The sequence below is a fragment of the Brachycentrus maculatus genome, unplaced genomic scaffold (assembly GCF_059751285.1).
Source record: "Brachycentrus maculatus isolate JH-2025_06_01 unplaced genomic scaffold, ASM5975128v1 h1tg000534l, whole genome shotgun sequence".
NCBI classification, from domain to species: domain Eukaryota; kingdom Metazoa; phylum Arthropoda; class Insecta; order Trichoptera; family Brachycentridae; genus Brachycentrus; species Brachycentrus maculatus.
In genome coordinates, this window is record NW_028281280.1 from 515,194 (window position 1) to 542,293 (window position 27,100).

The window sequence follows — 27,100 nt, forward strand, 5'->3', positions numbered from 1 at the left end:
CTCTACCACAATTTAATACCTTTTTCTAATAATGAGTCGCTTAGGCTCACAAAAACAGTACGAAATTGAAATATTTGTGTAAATAATAAAAAACATAATTATTTCTATTTTTTAAAAGGTGTTAAACAGGGATGTGTAATGTCTTCATAGATAATCGCATGAAATATACACATATATACATATACATTTATATATATATATATATATATATATATATATATATAATATATATATATATATATATATATATATATATATATATATATATATATATATATATATATATATATATATATATATATATATATATATATATATATATATATATATATATTTCTCAAAATTTCTGTTTAAAAAAAATTATGATAATAAAAGAAATCCTTGTTTTTGTTCACAATTCATCGTGGTGACTGAAAGGGAATCGCTTTCAAGATTTTTGGGATGAGCTCAATATATCCATAGTTGCAAGGTTGCAATTCTGATCATTACTAATAATAATTTATCTATGGATTCCATGGCATTCTCGGTTCCACGTTGATGAAGCTCACGTTCGGCTTGTTCGCTTCCTTCACAGCTTTAAATTCTTCCCCAAACGTGATTCTCCTGACGACATCTTTGTTCTTTGTGTCTTTGACTTTTGAAGTGAGCTGCTTAATCAATTTTTTTGGTTCCGCGACAGACATGCTCTTTGTGGCGTTCTGTATTTTGTCCTTACGCTTGTAGTACACTATCTCCCATACCAGGGTGATCAAAGCGAGGGCCAGTCCGAAAAGTGTAGCGATGAAAACGCCACCTAAAACATGAAAAATTACACGTGTGTCAAGTCTACCAGCCTATGACAAGTCATAAGCCCTGTAAATATGCGGTCTTCCATATTTTTCTTCATCTATGTTGCTATCTAATGTTGCAGCTATCAACATCTATGTTGCAGCTATCTTCTCATTTAAATAAAATAATAAAAAAATAATATATGAAAGAGTGTATGCAAGGAATGTGACTCATTCACATATCCCTCACTCCTTTTAAGAACGTCATAAATAAAAAATCAACAATTTTCAGTTGTACATGTTTTCGGAATGCCCAGAAAATTTACTATATCCCAGTAAAAGCGACATATTTTTAACTTAATATATACCCGCTACAGGGCAGAAAGTGTTGTTTTTGCATTTTGCATAAAGGTATTGTTTAATTATTTTTTTAAATATACTAAATATTTTTAAATGGAGAAAAAAACCTTCACGTTTTACCTAAAAAAATCTGTTGCACAGTAAAAAGTTCAATTAGTGGCTTGATATTTATTTTTAATACATTGTATTATATTTTTAAACTTTAAAAACGTTTTCCTGAATAATCAAGTTTTTTGATATACGACGTTCTTGAAAGGAGTGAGCGATGTCTCAAGGTGTTAAACAGGGATGTGTAATGTCTTCACGGATATTCACATTAAAGAATGGTTTAAGAAGAATATACTTGTGTGTATATATATGATTTCGTTGTCACCTAAGCTGTCGAGTGTGATGCCTTCAGAGTCGTCGTTCTCCTCGCACGCGGTGGTCCAGTACTTGGAGGTGAGGTCGTCCAGGAAGCGGTCCTTCTGCAGCTGCAGTATGGCCCTGGACAGCTCCTCCTGCAGCCGGGAGCCTTGCTGGACCGCCACGGCGTAGGGACGCTCGCCGAACACCTCACCCACGATGGTCAGGTTGCAGTTCTTCTGCACTTGGTACCTAGAACAGTCCAGACTCTCATATTCAATTCCAATTCAATTTTCAACATATTAAAAAAAATAATATATACATAACAAACAAATATTTAAGGTCTACATATTTATATTTTTTCATTCAAACCCTTATCCGCACCCCAATGGTGCATAGGGCACTGCATCATACAAACGCAGTGTTATCTTAATCGTTAACACATGAAGGAAAGGTGATCAGCCCTCCACTTCAGGTACCAGTTCAGAGTAATATGGAATAAATACTAGAGTGAAAAAATCACTTATATTTATTGGACCTCCCTGGGAATCAAACCCGGGACCTCCAGAACGGTACCCGAGCGTGCTGACCATTACACTACGGAGGCGGACATATTTATATAAAAACATAAATTGAAAAGTCAGCAAGAAGACTCTTGTTAAAGATGTTGAAGAATTCCTTATTGAGAATAAACCAGTATCTAATAGAATAAATGTCGGGTTGTGGTCCCGTGGTTAGTGTCGTGGACTCTTATGTCAGAGTTTCTCGGTTGGAACCCACTCTACCACAATTTGTACCTATTTCTAATAATGAACCGCTTAGGCTCACAGAAAAAGTATGAAAGTGAAATATTTGTATAAATAATAAAAACACAAATATTAAACTTTTAAAAAAAAATGAGCGGGAAAACAGAGTGAGGATGATCGAAAAAGACCTCACGCTAATTTTTTGCAAAGTAATGTATATTTTTGATTTTTTGTTTTTTAAAATAAATCTTTAAAAAAAATTGTATTTTAAAACTCCTTCCTTACCTTTAGAGAACGCTTGTATTTTCAAAATCATGTATTTATTTCTTATGTCTTATATTTTTCTGTTGAAATGCGCTCCCTCAGACGAATGTGTGGAAAATCATTGTATGACAGAGTTAAAAACGAAGATATAAAAAAGGAATGTAAGGCTGAACGAGGAATAATTGAAAAGATTAGGAAGAGTTCTTTGCGGTGGTATGGACATGTGGAGCGAATGGATAGCGAGAGAATGACTAAGAAAATATATGTGGCGAATGTGACAGGGAAACAGAATGAGGACGACCAAAAAAGACTTGGCCCGATCAGATCAATCAGAACCTAAAATCTGGCGGTGTCAAAAGTCTGCATAATCATGTATGACTAGATGTATGGATGTGAAGGAGGTAGGAGTGTATGTCAAGACAGAAGAGTGTGGCGTTCCATCCTCACTTCCTACCGGGCAACGGCGTGATGTTAGTGATAGTAGTAGTAGCGTACTCAAATTTGATGAAAGAGAACATTAGCATTGTGAATCAAAGTTCTCTTGTCACTCACTTGATTTCAGATGAATCGTGTATAAAAGCGAAGTCGGAATCAGTAGCGTCCTCCACCTTGGCGAATCCATCATCAGCTGTTGGAAGAGGCAAGGAGCTGTTGATGGCCAGGAGTATGTGGCCATACTGCTCCTTGACTGGATAGTCCCAGACTTGGTACTGCGTCTCGTCAGCACTTGCATTCAGGGTTATCTCCTTCCAGACCCTGTGGAAATAGAATAAGGTTCTTCGTCATAGGTCTGGAGTATTGTAATCTATGGAAGCGAGACCTAGATGATGAGTTGAAGAGGGGTAGAGAAGGATTAGAGGCGTTTGAAACTGAGGAAGAACTATTTATGGCCAGAAGTGTGTGGGCATACTGCTCTCTGTAGTATGATAGTCCCAGATAGGTACTTAGTGTCGTCAGCATTAGCATTCAGAGTTATCTCTTTCCAGACCCTGTGGAAATAGAAAAGGATGCTTCATCATACCCCTGGAGTATAGGACTCTATAGAAAGAAGACCAAGACGATGAGTTTAAGAAGGATAAAGAAGGATTATAAGCGTTTGGAACTGGCAAAGAATCAAAGTATGTGGACATATCGCTGACTCCTTTCAAGAAAGTCAGAAATCAAAAATCGACAATATCCAGTTGTGCATGTTTTCGGAATGCCCAGAAAATGTACTATATCCCAGGAAAAGCGGCATATTTTTAACTTAATATTTACCCGCTACAGGGCGGAAATTGTTGTTTTTGCATTTTGAAGAAAAAGTATTGTTTAATAATTTTTTTAAATATACTAAATATTTTTTAAATGTAGAAAAAACATTCAGGTTTTAGCTAAAACGATCTGTTGCACAGTAAAAATATCAATTAGTGGCTCTATATTTATTTTTAATACATTGTATTATATTTTTAAACTTTAAAAACGTTCTCCTGAAAAACCAAGTTTTTTGATTGATGACGTTCAAAGGAGTGAGCGATATGCTTCCTGGCTAGATATTGCCAGATTGGTATTGAGTTTCGTTAGCTTTGGCGTTCAGGGTTACCTCTTTCCAGACCCTGTGTAAATAGAATAGGATGCTTCATAATACGTCTGGAGTATCAAACTCTATGGAAGCAAGACCAAGATGATGAGTTGAAGAAGAACAATGAAAAATGGTTAAATCGTAATGCAATATTTCAGCAGGATTTATTCCCCTGCAAATCCACAAAAATGATACAATTTTTCACACAAAAACAACGAACTGGTGAAGAATTTTGCCAGACATAAACCTATTGAAAATCTATTGGCAATCTGTTAGAATCGGCTCTCCAAAACTAATTGCACTACGGTGGAAAAGTTCATTTTGTCCATAATTCAGGTATGGTTTTGAGATGAACAAAATGGCGTCCACCTGCCAAAACCTTTTAAAATAGATGCCAAGAAGAGTAAAATCTTTCATTGAGCCCTAATTCAATTCAATTTATTAATTTTTAATTAACATACACATAACAAACTTAAGATTTAAAGCGTAAACAACAAAAACCGAAAATAAGCAAGAATACTATTTACAACATTTTGAGTGTTTTTTAACAAAAAAATAATATGAAAATAACTCCTGTAATTGGAGATAATCCAGATTTTGTGAACAAGTATTTGGACACACTCAAAATGTTGTAAATAAATTATCTGGTCAAATTATAAGCTTAAATAATAAAAATGAAAATGGTATTTTCTGGCGTTTCTCATGTGTATGATTATAATCCAGGATTCGGACCTCACATACTAATATAAGAGTTTCTGCTTAGTAAAAAGCTTCTTTACATCTCACCAATAGATGTCTCTAGTGAAGTTCTAGTGATTCAAGAACAAAGTTTCTAAATTGGTTCATATACATAGAGCTTCCAAGAATTTGAATAGTGTGGTTGTCAATAATGGGTAGAATTGGTGAATGTTACACGTGTGTAAAGTGATGACTTAAACCAGCCTATGACGGTCGTCAGCCCCGTAAATGCCCAGACTTCCATATTCTTTTTCATCTTTGATGAGATGTCAAAAAATAATATAAGAATACTATTGCTAGCGATGTAGAAGAATCCGCTAATGAGATCATATTAAATATTAATTTGTGTGATATAACTAATGAACAAAAGATTTACAAAACTTTTTACGAAAATACAACAAAATAAGTTTGTTTAAATTAATCTGTTCGATACTGTACATATATAAAAAAAACCTTTTTTGACAAAGATCTGTACCTGTATAAAGTGTCTTCAGCGTTCTTCATATTGATGAAGTACCTGTGGGCCATCCCACCCTCCACAACAGTGTAGTTAATGCGAGATTGTCTCGCTAGCTGGTCCAGTGAAGCAACCGGCGTCTAAAAATTAAAGAAAATAAGGCAAATTTGAATTTATAAATATATTTATATATATATATATATATATATATATATATATATATATATATATATATATATATATATATATATATATATATATATATATATATATATATATATATATATTTTGTCCGCCTCCGTTGTGTAATGGTCAGCACGCTAGGCTACCGTTCTGGAGGTCCCGGGTTCGATTCCCAAGGGGGGTAAAATAAATGTAAGTGATTTTTTCACTGTCATATTTATTCAATATTACCCTGGACTGGTACCTGAAGCGGAGGGCTGATCACCTTTCCTTCATGTGTAAAACGATCAAGATAACACTGCGTTTATATGACGCAGTGCCCTATGCACCATTGGGGTGCGGATAAGGGTTTTATTATTATTATTATTTATTTTATATAAACATACATATATATATATATATATATACATATATATATATATATATATATATATATATATATATATATATATATATATATATATATATATATATATATATATATATATATATATATATATATATATATATATATATATATATATATATATATATATATATATATATATATATATATATATATATATATATATATATATATATATATATATATATATATATATATATATATATATATATATATATATATATATATATATATATATATATATATATATATATATATATATATATATATATATATATATATATATATATATTCTCGCAGTATTTGGACACACTAAAAATGTAGTAAACTTTTAAGGGATGTAAGGGCATCTCGACATTTTTATAAAATACAATATAACGTCCAACTTGATTCGTACCTGCATTCTCTCTACGGTCAGGAAGGCCGCCAGGTTGGCCGTGAAGGTGGCCAGCATCAGCACGACGAACAGCCAGTAGGCAGCTACTATCGCCCTGCTGCTGAGGGCCTTGGGGGCCTCTCCCCCGCCCTGCGGCGTGAACGACGTCAGAGCGAACCAAAGTGACTCCTTCAGCGTGAATTCTCTAAAAACGCAAAATAAACCTTTTTACAACCTTCTGAGAGTATCATGCAAATACTGTTTCATAAATCTGGATTATCTTCAATGGATCATTATAATTTATTTATTGAACAGCTTATGCCTTTAGCATAATACAAATATACAGTATATATATAAAAATACACTAATGAATACACTAATAGAGAAACAAAAAGTCTTAAACATAAAATAATGATAAAATAACAAATAGTAAGCACTGGTCAATACACGTCTCCTTCACACACCATCAGCGAGCAGCGAGAGAGAGTGAAACACAACATTTACATTTATCCATTATAACATGGGGAAGAAATGCTGAGAAAGTACACACTTCAAGGTGGATAACAATATATTAAATAAATCTATACTTTCAAAAGTATTGGCTAACATGTGAAGCCGCGGAATGGGAGAGAACATGGCATAGTTTGCGTTATGTACAAATACTGGGAATACAGATTTTTGCCTAGTACCTCTTGGACGCACGCTAAGCTTTATTTGATTTAGGAGATCAGGGCTGTTAAGAATTTGATATAACAGGACCAAATCAGTAATTACCCTTCTATCACTAAGATTTATTAATTTCAGCCGCTTCATTATGCAGTTATAATCTAACTCAACAACGGGTAAATAATGATGTGTTATTATTGACTAATACATAAGTTAATATAAAAAATTACAGGACTATGAGCGCCACTGTATGGAATTTTACTGACAGGCTCCACATGTCCATACCGCCGTAAAGAACTCTTCCTAATCTTTTCAATTATTCTTTGTTCAGCCTTACATTCCCTTCTTATATCTTCGTTTTTAATTCTGTCATACAATGATTTTCCACACATTCGTCTGAGGGAGCGCATTTCAACGGCGTTCACTCTGCTTTCATCCTTCCTTTGCCAGTTCCATGTTTGGCTTCCATACATTAGTGTCAGTACCAGCACGCCGTTGTGAACCGCTAGCTAGGCTTCCATGGACATATTCTTATTTGCAATCACTCTGTTCAAAGCACCATTTATTCTATTCCCTGCATTCACTCTTCTCTCAACAATATCCTTATCCACTTTTCCATCCCTTGTGAACATGCTGCCTAGATATAAAAATTCTTGCACCTGATCCAGGGATTCATTGTGTACGATAATCTTGCATTCTGTCATATCGCTCACTCCTTTCAAGAACGTCATAAATCAAAAATTGTCAATTTTCAGTTTTGCATGTTTTCGGAATGCCCAGAAAATGTACTATATCCCAGAAAATGAGGCATATTTTTAACTTAATATTTACCCGCTACAGGGCAGAAGATATTGTTTTTGCATTTTGAAGAAAAGGTATTGTTTAATTTTTTTTTTAAATAAACTAAATATTTTTGAAATGGAGAAAAAACTATCACGTTTTACTTAAAAAGATCTGTTGCACAGTAAAAATTTCAGTAAGTGGCTTGATATTTATTTTTAACACATTGTATTATATATTTAAACTTTAAAAACGTTCTCCTGAAAAATCAAGAGTTTTTATTTATGACGTTCTTGAAAGGAGTGAGCGATATCTTTCGATATTAAGATAAAAAAGAAAAGGTTTATTAATCTACTATTATTATAATTCTTTGAGCGATAACAACATCGCAGGTGATAATCTTCGCCAGTTTTGTGATTAAAAAAGTGCGAGTATCGCAATTTTCTAATCACCAATCATTCATGGTCACACATTGATGACATAACCGTCATCAAATGGTGATCAATCATCATTCGTTATCTCGAGATAGCTGAACGTAAATAAAACACAATTTTTACATTTTCAAACGTAATTACAAATTCATTCATAACGGCTATCATCTTTTGTAATCTAATCACTTCATTTTTAATCTAAAAACATTTTTTTTAGTTACTATCGCGTATCAGTCTGAACCACGCATTGCCGCAGGTCAGTGTGTTCAAATGGAATAGAAATTTACAGCATTATGAGTGTGTCCAAATACTTGTTCACAAATCTGGATTATCTCCAATTATAGGAGTTATTTTTAATTAAACGCTAGAAAATATCATTTTAATAAAAATGAAAATGATATTTTCTGGCGTTTCTCATGTGTGTGATTATAATCCAGGATTCGGACCTCACATATCGCGCACTCCTTTCAAGAACGTCATAAATCAAAATTCGTTAATTTTCAATCTTGCATGTTTTCGGAATGTCCAGAAAATGTACTATATCCCAGCAAAAGCGGCATATTTTTAACTTAATATTTACCTGCTACAGGGCAGAGAGTGTTGTTTTTGCATTTTGCAGAAAAGGTATTGTTTAATTATTTTTTTAAACATTCTAAATATTTTTTAAATGGAGAAAAAACCTTCAGGTTTTACATAAAAATATTTGTTGCACAGTAAAAAGTTTAATAAGTGGCTTGATATTTATTTTTAAAACAATGTATTTTATAATAATTAAAGAAAACACTTCGTTTTTTACCACTTGAGTTTAATTATAGACTACATGTTTCAGAAGCTAAACTTCCATCATTCAGGTCTGTATAATAACTAAAATATAAAATATAAAATTGTTCTATAAATAAGGATAGGGGGAAAGTAAGGGGAAGGGGTTAGTCAAGGAACGGAGTTTGAAAACAAAGGAAAAATTGAAAGCAATGGCGAAGAATTTTGAAACAATATATTATTTAATAAATTATTATTAGAATTCAGGTTTTTTTGTATTTCTAAATTTTCAAGATAATTCATAATTTGGCCTTTATATGGAACAAGGTGTAATAATTTTAATTTATGGGAGTGAAATGAGTGATTAGTATCTATTATATGATTTGCAAATTCCGAAAAATAATTACTAACAAGACCGCTTTGATGTTCTTTAATTCTAATCTTTAAATTTCTCGCAGTTTGGCCAATATATTTTCTATCACAATCTCCACACGAAATTTCATAAACACCACTTTTTTGTAATAAATCAATTTTAGATTTTGAGTTATCGAGGATTTTATGTAAATTATTATTTGTATAATATGCAGGTTGGATATGGGAGGGTAAGATTTTCGAAATATTTTTAGTTATTGAACCCGTACATAAAATTTTTCGCCAAGATTTATTTTTTATTGAATCATTATTAGGTGCTGAATATATGTATTTTTTGGTAAAATTATTTTTAATTTTATTTTTTAACATTTTATCTATTAGCGCGCTATTGTACCCGTTGTTTTTTGCTATTAGTTTAATTGTGTTTAATTCACGATTATAATTTGAGTTACTGAGGGGGATATTAATTAGTCTATTTAATAATGAATGGAAACTGGCCATTTTATGTGAAATGGGATGAATGGAATCAGCTGGAATGACTGTGTCAGTGTGTGTTGGTTTACGATATATATTAAAATCTAATTTATTATTTATAACTTTAATCGATAAATCAAGAAAATTTAGGGTATTATCGTCATTTTTTTCCATGGTAAATTTAATATTATTATGTAAAGTGTTGATGTGGGTAAGGAATGAATCTAATTGTCTATCAGTCCCAATAAAAATACAAAAAATATCATCAACGTACCTAAACCATCTAAAAATACATGTTTTTACAATAGGATGATTAGAATTTAATAATTCTGTCTCAAAATCATTAAGGAACATATCAGCTAATACTGGCGAAAGAATAATAATAATTTAATAATTTGAAATTTTGAAAAAAGACCCAACGATTAAATATCAAACGAAATTAAAAGAAGTACTTAAACGTTGCCCTACTATCATTGTTGATAATATTAAAGATTTTATTATTAATAAAAATCCCCAAATTCCAAGATTATACGGGTTACCTAAATTACACAAAATAAATGTTCCAATTAGACCAGTTGTATCATACGTGAGTGCGCCAAATTATAAACTTTGTAAATTACTAAATCATTTAATTATATGTCATAAAATTTTTTCACCAACATATAGCATAAAGAATACTTTGGAATTTATTGAGAAAACTAAATATTTAAATATTCCTTCTAATGCTAAAATTATTTCATTTGATATTGTAAATTTATTCACAAACGTCCCAATAGATGATGCCAAAAGTGTTTTTATGAAACTATTATGTGATTCAGATTTAGATGATTTGTATGTAAAAGAAATGACTAGAATTTATGATATTTGTACATCTCAAAATTATTTTGAATTTAATAGCTTAATTTATGAACAACGAGACGGACTCCCAATGGGTTCTCCTCTTTCGCCAGTATTAGCTGATATGTTCCTTAATGATTTTGAGACAGAATTATTAAATTCTAATCATCCTATTGTAAAAACATGTATTTTTAGATGGTTTAGGTACGTTGATGATATTTTTTGTATTTTTATTGGGACTGATAGACAATTAGATTCATTCCTTACCCACATCAACACTTTACATAATAATATTAAATTTACCATGGAAAAAAATGACGATAATACCCTAAATTTTCTTGATTTATCGATTAAAGTTATAAATAATAAATTAGATTTTAATATATATCGTAAACCAACACACACTGACACAGTCATTCCAGCTGATTCCATTCATCCCATTTCACATAAAATGGCCAGTTTCCATTCATTATTAAATAGACTAATTAATATCCCCCTCAGTAACTCAAATTATAATCGTGAATTAAACACAATTAAACTAATAGCAAAAAACAACGGGTACAATAGCGCGCTAATAGATAAAATGTTAAAAAATAAAATTAAAAATAATTTTACCAAAAAATACATATATTCAGCACCTAATAATGATTCAATAAAAAATAAATCTTGGCGAAAAATTTTATATACGGGTTCAATAACTAAAAATATTTCGAAAATCTTACCCTCCCATATCCAACCTGCATATTATACAAATAATAATTTACATAAAATCCTCGATAACTCAAAATCTAAAATTGATTTATTACAAAAAAGTGGTGTTTATGAAATTTCGTGTGGAGATTGTGATAGAAAATATATTGGCCAAACTGCGAGAAATTTAAAGATTAGAATTAAAGAACATCAAAGCGGTCTTGTTAGTAATTATTTTTCGGAATTTGCAAATCATATAATAGATACTAATCACTCATTTCACTCCCATAAATTAAAATTATTACACCTTGTTCCATATAAAGGCCAAATTATGAATTATCTTGAAAATTTAGAAATACAAAAAAACCTGAATTCTAATAATAATTTATTAAATAATATATTGTTTCAAAATTCTTCGCCATTGCTTTCAATTTTTCCTTTGTTTTCAAACTCCGTTCCTTGACTAACCCCTTCCCCTTACTTTTCCCCTATCCTTATTTATAGAACAATTTTATATTTTATATTTTAGTTATTATACAGACCTGAATGATGGAAGTTTAGCTTCTGAAACATGTAGTCTATAATTAAACTCAAGTGGTAAAAAACGAAGTGTTTTCTTTAATTATTGTAACATGTCTTACCACAAAGTTAATGCCGAAACAATAAATAAAATGTAATTTATGTTCAAACTTTAAAAACGTTCTCCTGTAAAATCAAGTTTTTTGATTTATGACGTTCTTGAAAGGAGTGAGCGATATGTACTAATAAAAGAGTTTCTGCTCAATAAAAAGCTTCTTTACATCTCACCAATAGATGTCTCTAGTGAAGTTCTAGTGATTCAAGAACAAGGTTTCTAAATTGGCTCATATAAATATATATAGAACTTCCAAGAATTTGAGTATTGTGGTTGCCAATAATGGGTAGAATTGGTGAATGTTACACGTGTGTAAAGCGATCACTTAAACCAGCCTATGACGGTCAAAAAACTAATTACGTATATTGGAAATGTGTGTTTTCTTTATGATTTCTATTTTTCAGGCGTATAAGACGCTATCTACATGGAATTTTCGAAATGAACGGAACTCCTAAAACGATAACTACATAATTTTGACAAAGCATAAAGTTTTAAAACGATTTAATACATTATTTATCGTGTTTTTTAATATATAAAACTAGTTTAGAATTTCAGATAAAACCGTTCATTGATAAAAAAGAATATGTTGAAAAATCTTCTAAGCTCTCTCCTGTAAAGTAACAGATTTGCAGATAGAGTACTTTACGTAGGGACTGTTGAAATAAAGTAGTTATAGTAGTCACAGGACAATGTACCTGCAAGGGTAGGGATAGGCGTCTTTGTTGTTCCTGGCGCTGTACGGGGAATACTTATCCAGAATCGTGAGCAGGATTGCAGTCAGCGTTAGGGCACCCACAATACTCAACCATACTTCAGCTCTTAGTACGGTCATGAACTTGAATAGAGAAGTCTTCCTGGTCGGCTTTCTGATAACTGAAAACATAATCAGTAATATATATTTGTAACTTGGCTCCCCATATATATATATATATATATATATATATATATATATATATATATATATATATATATATATATATATATATATATATATATATATATTTATATATATATCATATGCTTGAAAGCGGTCAGGTAAGGAGTCGAAACAATCGGCGGGTATGTATGAGGAGATGCATGAACGTGGAAGAGGCAAAGAATGTTTGCAAAGACAGAGTGATGTGGCGTTCTATTCTCTCTCTCTTTCTCTCTCTCTCTCTCTCTCTCTCTCTCTCTCTATATAAATATAAATATATATATATATATATATATATATATATATATATATATATATATATATATATATATGTACATATATTTATATATAAATCAGCACCACAATGGTACATAGGGCACTGCATCATATAAACCCAGTGTTATATTGATCGTTAACACACAACAGGAAAGGTGATCAGTCCTCCGCTTCAGGTACCAGTCCAGGGTAATATTGAATAAATATTAGAGTGAAAAAATCATTTATATTTATTTGACCACCCGCTGGGAATTGAAACCTCCAGAATGGTAGCCGAGAGTGCTGACCATTACACTATGGAGGCGAACAAAACTGTACCTATAAAGTAAACTGATACAAATTGGTTTAAATATTAAAGTATGTAGAAGAGTTGAACTTACCGATGGATATACCCGTCTGTTCGAAGTAAGGAGCCACGAAGTCCACAACTTCTTCCCGCTGCGCTGTCATCACAGTAGCGGCGACTGCAATGTCCGTATCCTTCAATTCATTTAATTCAATATAATAAAAAGTACAAACAAAACTTGGTTTTAAAATCCCTTTAAATATTTTATTATAACTCAATTATAATGTCTACCGGTTTCCGAGCTATCCGCTTCTTTATCAAGACTGAGTAATACTAAAACACTATCTACTTTACAAAATTCTAAATATTTTGACGGTTAGGTTAGAAATTAAAAAGGCAATCAATGATAATTTACAAGTAATAAATACACAAGTAAACAATTTTTCTAAAAGTCTGTCTCTTTTCTCTTTTCTCTTTTCTAGTCTCTTTTCTTTTCTCTTAGTCTCTTTTCTAAAATTCTGCTGAAATTATTTTTTAAATAAACAGATCTAAGAAGTTTCTTCTTTTAAACGAGCTTAAGTACTCTCTTATGGTAGAGAAAGTCCAAAAGAAGTTTTTGAGGTATCTCTACATGAGAGAGTACGGCTATTATCCTCGGCTCTACCCGACCCAGTTCCTCCAGGGTATGCTCGGCTACAGCAGTCTTAGAGACTAGAAGGAATGTGTATTTGATTACGCATATTTATCGATTGTTGCGCGGTATGATCGATAATCCTGAAATTATCCGGAGCATGGGTCTGTATGTTCCCGATAGTTACCTAAGACAGCGTCGGCATAGATTGTTTCCCATTCCTATACACAGGAGCAACCTGCCGATGGTTATGCCTGTAGGAAGAGCTACCGCTATGTTGAACAATATCACATTGGATATTGATCTGTTCCATGTGTTCGAAGGAGTTTTCCGAAGCGGGATTCTTCTACACCTTTAAGTCTTCTTGCTTACTTTTAATATATACGCCTTGAATATTGTTTTTTATGTATATATTATTTTTTTATTGAATAAATTGAATTGAATTGAATAAACGTAAAACTCATATATACATATTTGCTAACTTTCTTCATTTTCATCTTACTGATTTTTTGTTATCTGTGAAAATCAAATAAGTATTTGTAGATTATATTAGCTGCTACTATATATTTATTTTTCTGATTTCTTTTGTTATATATCGCTGTTTGGTAAATAATTATTCAGAAAATATTAACTATTTTAAACAATAACCATTTAAAATAACTGTTTGGAATTAAACTTAAAAATACTTACTCCACTAGCTAGATCTCCTATGAGGCCATTCCAGGAACCATTTTCAAATTTTGTGCCGAAGCCTTCTGGGTTTGGGATGACGATCTCGTAGTCAAAATTCATCACCTAAAATTATATATATATATATATATATATATATATATATATATATATATATATATATATATATATATATATATATATCGCTCACTCCTTTCAACAACGTCATATATCAAAAAGCGTCAATTTTCAGTTGTGCATGTTTTCGAAATGCCCAGAAAATGTACTATATCCCAGCAAAAGCGGCATATTTTTTAACTTAATATTTACCCGCTACAGGGCAGAATATGTTTTTGCATTTTGAAGGAAATGTATTGTTTTATTATTTTTTTAAATTTGCTAAATATTTTTCAAATGGAGAAAAAACCTTCAGGTTTTACCTGAAAAGATCTGTTGCACAGTAAAAAGTTTAAAATTTATTTTTAATACATTTTACTATATTCTTAATATCGAAACGAATCTCCTGAAAAATCAAGTTTTTTGATATATGCCGTTGTTGAAACCTCACTCCTTTCAACAACGTCATATGTTATACATATAAAAGGTGTTTATTTTGGAGGTTTGGTTGTTTTACTGCCAATATTATTCTTTTGTTCACCAATGAGCCACATTTTTGGATGGCTATGTAAAAAGGAAATAACCCAGAAGCCTTACATCCTTTAAACTTCACTGTTTGGTGCTTTTTATGGGCAGGTGAAATCATTGGTTTTTAAAAAAAGACACGACACTTGGTTTTAAAATGTCGTATCTTTAACGCCTGCATCCTTACAGTGTTGCTGTACGGTGTGGCACCTCACCAAAGCTCAAAGCAAGAAACTAGCAAGTTTTGAAAATAGGTGCCTGAGGCGAATACTGGGTATAAAGTGGTATGACTTGGTCAGGAATGACGATGTGAGGAGAAGGACTCAACAGCCCCTCATACTGGAAGTCCTGAAGAAGAGAAGGTGGACATGGTTGGGACATGTCCTTAGAATGCCACCCGAGAGCATCAACCCCTCGTGTCTCTTCTTCCAACCCCGAGGATTCCGGCGCCTATTTACCGACTATACTCGGCGGAACTTGGAGACGCCGGACTGACCTGGGAGGAAGCCAAGGAGATGGCGCGTGACAGAGTGACTTGGAGACGTCTTATGTTGGCCATATGCTCCACCTAGGGAGCGAACATGGAAAGAAGAAGAAGAAGAAAGAATCATTGACCCATTTTTTTTCATGATTACTGACTTTTTCATACCTCGGTTGAATGGCATTGATGTGACAGAGTTGCGATTTCAACGAGATGGCGCAACATGCCGCACGGCGGGTGTCACCAACAATTTATTGCGGGAAATTAGAATTTTTACGCCTTTATATAGAAAGATATGATGAAAGGTTATAAGACCATACATACCTCTGCTAACTTTGCTATCAAGTCAATACAATAACCTTCGTACTTTGGTTTTCCATTAGCATCCAAAACTGGATTTCCCTGAGCGTCTAACACTTTGTACGTCCAAGGAACAGACTGAAATTCATAAAACATAAAAAGTTACAATATTTTGACTGTGTCTATTTATTTAATATTACCCTGGACTGGTACCTGAAGCGGAGGGCTGATCACATTCCCTTCATGCGTTAACAATCAAGATAACACTGTGTTAATATGATTTATTTTAATTTACTCAAAATAAATTTATATATATATATATACATTATAAACAATATATTCAAAGCATATATATTAAAAAGTAAGCAAGAAGACTTAAAGGTGTAGAAGAATCCTGCTTCGGAAAACTCCTTCAGACACATGGAACAGATCAATATCCAATGAGATATTGTTCAACATAGCGGTAGCTCTTCCTACAGGCATAACCATCGGCAGGTTGGTCCTGTGTATAGGAATGTGAAACAATCTATACCGACGCTGTCTTAGGTAACTATCGAGAACAAACAGACATCGCTCTGGATAATTTCAGTGATGATGCAGTGCATATTCTTCTTCATCTTTGATGAGATGTCAAAAAATAATATGAAAATAACTCCTGTATAATATAATAATAAAACGCTTAACCGCACCCCAATGGTGCATAGGGCACTGTGTCTTATAAACGCAGTGTTATCATGATTGTTTTACTTATGAAGGAAAGGTGATCAGCCCTCCGCTTCAGGTACCAGTCCATGGTAATATTGAATAAATATTACAGTGAAAAAATCAGTTATATTTATTTTTACCCCCCTTGGGAATCAAACCCGGGACCTCCAGAACGGTAGCCGAGCGTGCTGACCATTACACTACGGAGGCGGACAATAACTCCTGTAATTGGAGATAATCCAGATTTTGTGAACAAGTATTTGAACACACTCAAAAAAACTAAGTAACTAACTAACCATCACGGCGCTTCTCTGCAGGGGTGGGCAGAGAGAATAGAACGCCACACCACTCTGTCTTTGCAAACATTCTTCGCCTCTTCCACGTTCATGCATCTCCTCATACATACCCGCCGATTGTTATGACTCCTAACCTGACCACTTTCAAGTATTTGGCATACCTGATCGTATTGTATTGTTACCTTATCGTACAAGTATTTGGCATATCGCTCACTCCTTTCAAGAACGTCATAAATCAAAAAACTTGATTTTTCAGGAGAACGTTTTTGAAGTTTAAAAATATGAAACAATGTATTAAAAATAAATATCAAGCCACTTATTGAACTTATTACTGTGCAACAGATCTTTTTAGGTAAAACCTGAAGGTTTTTTCTCCATTTGAAAAATATTTAGTATATTTAAAAAAATAATTAACAATACCATTTCTTCAAAAAAAAAACAAACACACTTTCTGCCCTGTAGCGGGTAAATATCAAGTTTAAAATATGCCTCTTTTTCTGGGATACAGTACATTTTCTGGGCATTCTGAAAACATGCACACAGAAAATTGACGATTTTTGATTTATGACGTTCTTGAAAGGAGTGAGCGATATCACCACACTCAAAATGTTAATCTAAAAATACACAAAATGACTTTACCGTTGTTGTTCCGACTCTGAGGAACCTCCTAGGACTTGTGATGTTAATCCCTGGTAGCACTTTCAAGTTTTCGTGAGAAAACCATCTCGCGATCCTGTTCATGCCAGCAAATCCTCCGAACAAAACCACTTGTTCCCCCCGGAAGTATATTCCCTGCCTAAAACATATGAAATTGCATACAATACATTTACTATAACCGCAGACATTTCGCTCACGAACTTAAAATTGACAATTTTTGATTTATGACGTTCTTGAAAGGAGTGAGCGATATGTGAACACAAATTTCAAGAGAGGCAGAGTATCACTACACGCCTATGGTGTACTGGGCAGGGAGCTCATATAGTGGAAAGTATGATCAAACACTACATACTTGATCGTATCCACAAAAAGCAGTTCATCCTGGCGAGATTTTCTCAACAGTTTGTCGAAAAATTTCCGGTGTCTGACTTTTGCTTCGGCACTCAGTTCCGGAATGGCAACCTGGCAATCATGTTTGTACAGCACTCCGGGGAGCTCCGCAGGCACCGATGCGTCAATGATAGCCTTTAGAATCTTGGTCATTATGATAGAATTCATCTAGAATAGAAGAGTCACATAGTAAGACCATGTATCAAATGTTTCAACAGTGCAATACAATATATTATAACTGTATATGTAGAACAACTGAAAGAGGTTATTAATACAATTTCATATTATTTTTTGACATCTCATCAAAGATGAAGAAGAATATGGAAGTCTGGGCATTTACGGGGTTTACGACCGTCATAGGCTGGTTTAAGTGATCACTTTACACACGTGTAACATTCACCAATTCTACCCATTATTGACAACCACACTACTCAAATTCTTGGAAGTTCTATATATATATATATATATATATATATATATATATATATATATATATATATATATATATATGAACCAATTTAGAAACCTTGTTCATGAATCACTAGAACTTCACTAGAGACATCTATTGGTGAGATGTAAAGAAGCTTTTTACTAAGCAGAAACTCTTATATTAGTATGTGAGATCCGAATCCTGGATTATAATCACACACATGAGAAACACCAGAAAATTTTAAAGTGTTTAATAACTGAAATAAACTTGTAATAAACCTTTTTCCATAATATATATCGCTCACTCCTTTCAAGAACGTCATAAATCCAAATTCGTCAATTTTCCGTTGGGCATGTTTTCGGAATGCCCAGAAAATTTACTATATCCCAGCAGAAGCGGCATATTTTTAACGTAATATTTACCCGCCACAGGGCAGAAAGTGTTGATTTTGCATTTTGAAGAAAAACTATTGTTTTTTTTTTTTTTTAATAAACTAAATATTTTTTAAATGGAGAAAAAACCTTCAGGTTTTACTTAAAAATATCTGTTGCACAGTAAAAAGTTCAGTAAGTGGCTTGATATTTATTTTTAATACATTGTATTATATTTTTAAACTTTAAAAACGTTCTCCTAAAAAATCAAGTATTTTGATTTATGACGTTCTTGAAAGGAGTGAGCGATATGTCTATATATATGTCTTAATAACTCTAATAAACCATTAATAACCCTTTTTCTAGCACTAAATAACTCAGAACTCACCTGGTTGCTGTCCAAGCCCTCCGAGCAAGGAGCAGGAACTCCCTGAAGAAGGCACGGAGTATCGAACGTGAAGCTGATGAAACTGGTGTTCTCCTTCAAGATGGATATATCCATCGGAGACACGACCAAGTCCGTCCTGGCTAGAATCCATCGGTCGGGCAGTTTCACCAGCTTGGACTCCACACACTGAAAAAATCGTATTCAACTCAAAAAATTAACATTTTTAGCCCTTTCCACTCTGACCATTTTTTCTCATAACTGATAAGCTACTCTGATCAAAAAAACGTGACGTTTTTTTACCACTAAAATAAATATTTTTGTTCCCTAATTTTGGGACACTCTGTCTGGCAATTCGTATGACCATTTTAATTAAGATTAACTGTATTTATCTGAGATATTTTTTGGTAGAATATACTCGGGTGATAGAGAAATCAGTGATTAAAGTTATACCTGCGCCGGGCCAAACATTGTGGCCCACGGAGCTGCCTACTAGAATCATACGGGCCAGAATGCCTGGCCTACAGAGTGGTAAGAGTTAAAGCAGTTATATATTTTTTGATCCAATGGTCCAATGGTCTGTGTCATCGTGTGCACATTTATTATGTTTACCAGGCACATTATTTAGACATTTCAACATAGATGAAGAAGACCACGGAAGTTTGGGTATCAAAGTACCCAGGAATCGGTCGATATATCCATAGTTGCAAAGTTGCAATTCTGAGAATAAAGAAGGCTGTGTACTCACCAATTTGTAAGTGTCCAGAACGTACTAAGATATTTCTATAAAGAGACAAAGTACCCATAAATTGGTCACTATATCCATAGTTGCTAGGTTGCAATTTTGAAAATGCAGACATATCACAAGACTGTGTACTCACCAATTTGTAAGTGTCCTGAACGTACTGAGATGTTCCGATAAGAACAAAGTACCTATTAGTCTGTCACTATACCATAGTTGCCAGGTTGCAATTCTGAGAATGCAGAAGGCTGTGTACTCACCAATTTGTAGGTGTCCTGAACGTACTGAGATGTTCCGATAAGGACGAAATATCCAGGAATTGGTCTCATACTCTTCAGCTGGTTGATCCTGCTGGGCAAATCGTGCAATGCTAGAATTCTTAGGACACTCTCTCCCAAAATCTTGTATAGAGCTTGCTCCATCACTAAAATAAAGCACATTATCATATTTATTATAACTGCAGACAGTTGGTAGAATTCCATATTGAATTGTTGGGTAATATATAAAAAATAAAACAAGGTTTGTCGGATTGAATTCTACATTTATTTATGTATATGTTAATACGTGACGCGTTTCGTCTTCTTAGGACATTATCAAACACTATTATAAACTATTATTAATAATAAAATAAAACCCTTATCCGCACCCCAATGGTGCATAGGGCACTGCTTCATATAAACAAAGTGTTATTTTAATCGTTTACACATGAAGGAAAGGTGATCAGCCCACTGCTTCAGGTACCAGTCCAGGGTAATATTGAATAAATATTACAGTGAAAAAATCACTTATATTTATTTGACCCCCCCCCTGGGACCTCCAGAACGGTAGCCGAGCGTGCTGACCATTACGCTACGGAGGCGGACAAACGCTATTATTAAACACTATTATTATAATTATCAAACACACGTGTTTGATAATGTCCTAAGAAGACGAAACACGTCACGTATTAACATATACATAAATAAATATATAATTCAATCCAACAAACCTTGTTTTATTTTGGATATATTACCCAATTCTCTCTCTCTTTCAAATTTTTGTTTTGTATAAATAGTCTGTTAGTCAGTTAGTTTGTATTACCATTTGCTTTTTCGAATATAAGTACGGCATCAGTGGCATTCTTGAACGTCAGAAACTGCATCAGGGGTTGGAGTATAGGTACTCCTTCTCCGATCTCGCTCTCCACCACTGGTATACCGACTCCTTCCAGCGCGTCCAGAGCTCTCTCCCAAGGTGACCAGGTCATGTCCAATACAAGAGAAGCACCCTTTGAGACTATGTCGCAAACTGCAGGTGACAAAAAAACATATTGGAGAAATGAGAAAATACCCTTAGAACTACAGAGTTCAAATCGCTCACTCCTTTCAAGAACGTCATAAATCAAAAAACGTAAATTTTCAGTTGTGCATTTTTTCAGAATGCCCAGAAATTGTACTATATCCCAGCAAAAGAGGCATATTTTTAACTTAATATTTACCCGCTACAGGGCAGAAAATGTTGAAAAGGTATTGTTTAACTATTTTTTCAAATAATAATAAATAATAATAAAAACCCTTATCCGCACCCCAATGGTGCATAGGGCACTGTGTCATGCAGTGTTATCTTGATCGTTTACACATGAAGGAAGGGTGATCAGCCCTCCGCTTCAGGTACCAGTCCATGGTAATATTGAATAAATATTACAGTGAAAAAATCACTTATATTTATTTTACCCCCCTTGGGAATCGAACCCGGGACCTCCAGAACGGTAGCCGAGCGTGCTGACCATTACGCTACGGAGGCGGACAAATAAACTACTTATTTTCAAATAAACTACTTATTTTTCAAATGGAGAAAAAAACCTTCTGGTTTTACCTAAAAGGATCTGTTGCACAGTAAAAAGTTCAATAAGTGGCTTGATATTTATTTTAAATAAATTGTATTATATTTTTAAACTTTAAAAAAGTTATGATAAATCAAGTTTTTTGATTTATGATGTTCTTGAAAGGGGTGAGCGATATATCTTTGTACTTCAAAACTTGTCAACCATTCAAAAAATTTCATCAAAGTTTTCTGCAATTTTCATTAAAACCATCTGTGGTTTATTCGAGAAATCATTTTTGGTTCGTGTCCAGGTCCTTGATCACAAATCTGGAACAAGAATTTTGACACCCTCAAAAATGTTGTGAATAATTTTCATACTTACACGTTTGAAAGCTTTTCTCTTCGTCGTCTCTGTCTAGAGCAATCGTGTCTCCTTCTAGTTGGAGCCAATCGGGAGATCGAGGACCTAGTTCGGCTATGGAATCCAAAAACCACTGAGAAACGTCCAGTTGAATTTTCTCCGATAGAAGCACTGAAAAACATGTAATAAATCATATACCTATACAATATTACCCTGGACTGGTACGTGAAGCAGAGGGCTGTTCACATTTCCTTCATACGTTAACAATCAAGATAACACTGTGTTTATATTTGATGCAGTGCCCTATGCACCAACGGGTGTGGATAAGGCTTTGAATGAGGGATATTCACCTGTTCATGAAAACATCTGTATTTCTTTAAACTAGTCATATTTACAATAATAATCTCAAAAGTGGCCCAAAGGTGTTAAACAGGGATGTGTAATGTCTTGATGCCTACTCGTGAGTGGATTTACTCTTTATGTTTAAAGTTACTATAATTTCATGTAATTCCCGAGTGAAAATTCTAGGCAAAAACACTCGCTTAACTCTTACGATAGCATCTGTAGTTCTAAAACTAGGCATGATTACAATAATATTCTTAAAGGTGGCCTGAAGGCGTTAAACAGGGATGTGTAATGTCTTCATGGATATGTTTTATATTTAAAATTATCACTGAACTAGTCGTGTTTACATTAATTTATACAAAAGTGATGTTATATGGTATTTATTTTATTTTTTACATAGTAAAGTTGATACCAAATCAATAAAAAAAGAAATCTTTTCAAAAAACACAAATAACAAAAGCCAAGTGCGTTCTTATTGGTTTACATCAGTGTCGAGGGTCATTATTCATTTTTCTTTTTTTTTTAATTTAAAGAGAAATATTTGTGTTTGTATTATTTACACAAAAAATTCAATTTCATACTATTTCTGTGAGCCTAAGCGACTCATTATTAGAAATAGGTATCAAATTGTGGTAGAGTGGGTTCCAACCGAGAAGCTCTGACTCAAGAGTCCGCGACACTAACCTTCTTCAAACTCTTATCCGTACCCCAATGGTGCATAGGGCACTGCATCATACAAACGCAGTGTCATCTTGATTGTTAACACATGAAGGAAAAATAATCAGCCCTCTGCTTCAGGTACCAGGGTAATATTGAATAAATATTAGAGTGAAAAAAACACTTATATGTATTATTTAACCCCCCCTTCTGGAAATCGAACCCGGGACTTTTAGAACGGTAGCTGAGCGTGCTGACCATTGCACTACGGAGGCGGACAGTGATGATTTTTATGGGACTAGAGTGGGGTACTACAAATGAGAATAGCTTTATTTTTTGGTTATTTTTTTTACATTAAAATATTAATTTTTAAAGCCGATTGTGAATACTCGCGTGTTACCTATACGCAGTATTGCAGACAGTGATGATTTTTATGGGACTAGAGTGGGGTACAACAAATGAGAATAGCTTTGCTTTTTGGTTATTTTTTTTACATTAAAATATTAATTTTTAAAGCCGATTTTGAATACTCGCGTGTTACCTATACGCAGTATTGCAGACGTGGACGAAACACCCCAGAATTTATGCACAAAGAATATGTATATAAATATAAACATTATGTAATTCATCTTAAGACGTGTTTAAAATGCGTCGAAATGGACTCCTCCTTGCTGAAATGTTAGTCGAAATAAAACACAGAAATATGGATTCCTTTGATGGTTTTATAAAGACGAATTATCATACATTATGTAAGTATGGATATCAGAATTGATTTGTATGCTAGACTGTAATAACAACTGGTTTTAAAAAAGTACTTACTTTGAGAAAGATTCTCAAACTGTGGGACAGTTTTAATTTTATTTATTAAGGCGGATATTCGATAGCGCGCAACATATTTTTTTTACCCTCCTTTCTCGGTGTTGTGTACCTTGTACACATTGCTTCTAATAACCATCAATATCTCTATAAATATAATAAATAAAAAGCTAAGATTTTAGGTATTCCTCCATAACATATTTACGCATTCATTTAAACAAATAATATTAATAATAATCACAATTTATCGGGTACATCGGAGGTATTTTGTGAATATCGGAAACAAATTCGCGTATAAACAGCGCGTGAAGAGTGCATATTCGCATCTCACTCTTGCATACTTGCACTGTGCAAGCGTGAGGAGCTCAAAGCTCAATGTTCTCTGGCTAGCGGCAGTAGCTCTTGGGCTTCCGACAAGAGTGGACCTATGCTCGTTCCGTGAGCATTGCCAGATGGTTTTTTAATGTTTTCAGCAAATAAATCTAAATTATTATAATTTTTGACTTAATTTATAATTAATTAAGGGGATTAGCTATGAGTGTCCGTATTTTTCCGATTTATAATCGCTAATTTTTTATTGTGTAGTGACTACCCAACACCGGGACGCGCGTTTTATTTTAGCACCGGAAAGGAAGGTCAACCCAGATAACATTTAACGTTATTTTTAGTTTCAAACACCGTTTTCATATTGAAAAAATTAACTTTTCTTCAAACTAAAAATAGGATTTTGAAGAAAAAAGGGTTATTGATATATTATTAGATTAAAATATATTATTAGATTAAAACCAATATTTTTAGCTTTTCCACTTTATTTTTATTTGACCAGCGACCGGGTTTCGTCGTTACCGACATCATCAGACTGGTGGGAGGCTATACAAATTGTTATGTTATTGGTCAATATGGTTATTGATAGGTAAGGAGTTAAAAAAACAATCATGATATTTTTTCCCTACATATTCTTTTAAAAAAAACCACACTGCCAAATGTATCCGCAATTTTTTTTGAATATATTGTTAATATTGTAATACGTTTTTTGTTTTGGAAAATATATATATACTTATATAATAAATATATTTCCTTTTCAAAATAGTATTTTTATTTCTAAGAAAAACTATTTTTTTCAATACAAAAACGGTTTTTTAATAAATAAAAATCAATTACGTTTTGAAACTATTAAAGATATCGCTCGTTTTTACACCACTTGAGTTTGTTTGACGACTAGTTTCAGAAGCTAGGCTTCCATCTTCAGGTCTAAATGTAAACTAAAACATAATAAATAATCCCCTTCCCCCTAACATACCCTTCTCCTTATTTAAAGAATAGTTAATTATTTATATGACCACCTACGCAGTGTCATGATCACCACGCTCGGCTACCGTTCTGGAGGTCCCGGGTTCGATTTCCAGGGGGGGGGTCAAATAAATATAAGTGATCTTTTCACTGTAATATTTATTCAATATAACCCTGGACTGGTGCCTGAAGCGGAGGGCTGATTACCTTTCCTTCATGTATTAATGATCAAGATAACACTGCGTTTATATAATGCAGTGCCCTATGCACCATCGGGTGCAGATAAGGGTTTAAAAAAAAAACCCTGGACTGGTACCTTAAGAGGAGGGCTGATCACCTTTCCTTCATGTATTAATGATCAATATAACACTGCGTTTATATAATGCAGTGCCCTATGCACCATCGGGTGCAGATAAGGGTTAAAAAAAAAACCCTGGACCGGTACCTTAAGAGGAGGGCTGATCACCTTTCCTTCATGTATTAATGATCAATATGACACTGCGTTTATATAATGCAGTGCCCTATGCACCATCGGGTGCAGATAAGGGTAAAAAAAACCCTGGACTTTCCTTCATGTGTTAACAATCAAGATAACACTGCGTTTGTATGACGCAGTGCCCTATGCACCATTGGGGTGCGGATAAGCGTTTGAATGAATGTTTTGGTGCACCGCGCATTTTCCTTGCGATTAAAAGGGCTCCCTAACAAAAAGTTCAGAGTCGCTGAGTTAGAGAAAAAATCCTACGGTTATGTTTACAGAGAATATAAATATTTGATATCCTGGTGGGTCTAATCATACATCAATCTGTTCAATGGATTGTGAATTAACTAACCGTCGACGTAATAAGGCGTATTTCCACCCACCTGTTCGAATTCCCATGGTGAATATTTAAAATACAGGGAAGACTACCCTCAAAGCAACCATTTTATGAATTAATTTCATACAATCCTGAGATTTGATATCAAAATTTAATATTTTCTGGCGTTTCTCATGTGTGTGATTATAATCCGGGATTCGGATCTCATATACTAATATAAGAGTTTCTGCTTAATAAAAAGCTTCTTTACATCTCACCAATAGATGTCTCTAGTGAAGTTTTAGTGATTCATGAACAAGGTTTCTAAATTGGTTCATATATATAGAACTTCCAAGAATTTGAGTAGTGTGGTTGTCAATAATGGGTAGAATTGGTGAATGTTACACGTGTGTAAAGTGATCACTCAAACCAGCCTATGACGGTCGTAAGCCCCGTAAATGCCCAGACTTCCATATTCTTCTTCATCTTTGATGAGAGGTCAAAAAATAATATCAAAATTTAACATATTCACATTAAATTAACTAAAAAAATAACTAATCATCCCGCGGCTTCCGCAGGGGTAGGCAGAGAGAATAGATACCCACACCAGTCTTTGAATGCATGCTTCATCTCATACATTAAAAAAATATATTCACACCCAAATGGTGCATAGGGCACTGCATCATACAAACGCAGTGTTATCTTGACCATTAATAGATGAAGGAAAGGTGATCAGCCCTCCGCTTCAGGTACTAGTCCATGGTAATATTGAATAAATATTTCAGTGAAAAAATCACTTATATTTATTTGACCCCCCCCTTGGGAACACCCCCTTTCATGTCAAAATAGGTATCAAATAATAATAATTTTAGATAATTTATATAGCACCATTTTCGTAATACATTATCTCAAGGGCGCTTACACAGACGTAAATTATCATATGAAAATGGTAATGATAGACATGAAAAATGTAATATGTAAATATATAAATAAAATGTTTCTCTTTACCTT

At 33.4% G+C, this 27,100-nt stretch overlaps 2 protein-coding genes across 2 annotated transcripts in view; one reads left to right on the forward strand and one right to left on the reverse strand.

Moving 5' to 3' along the window:
* Window positions 1-27,100, forward strand: part of LOC148301628 (phenoloxidase-activating factor 2-like) — a 222,954-nt gene that overhangs the window by 178,434 nt on the left and 17,420 nt on the right. The gene's annotated exons all lie outside the window — the stretch shown is intronic.
* On the reverse strand, window positions 504-26,172 carry LOC148301635 (ionotropic receptor coreceptor Ir8a-like). The gene is made up of 16 exons (XM_088272989.1): window positions 26,157-26,172; window positions 22,206-22,355; window positions 21,101-21,307; window positions 20,281-20,444; window positions 19,282-19,467; window positions 18,055-18,260; window positions 17,685-17,841; window positions 16,069-16,182; window positions 14,643-14,747; window positions 13,416-13,515; window positions 12,539-12,716; window positions 6,222-6,405; window positions 5,254-5,375; window positions 3,035-3,238; window positions 1,501-1,724; window positions 504-793 (listed from the first exon to the last, which is right to left on the reverse strand). Exons 1-16 carry the CDS (start codon window positions 26,170-26,172, stop codon window positions 504-506), a joined length of 2,607 nt encoding a protein of 868 aa, XP_088129115.1.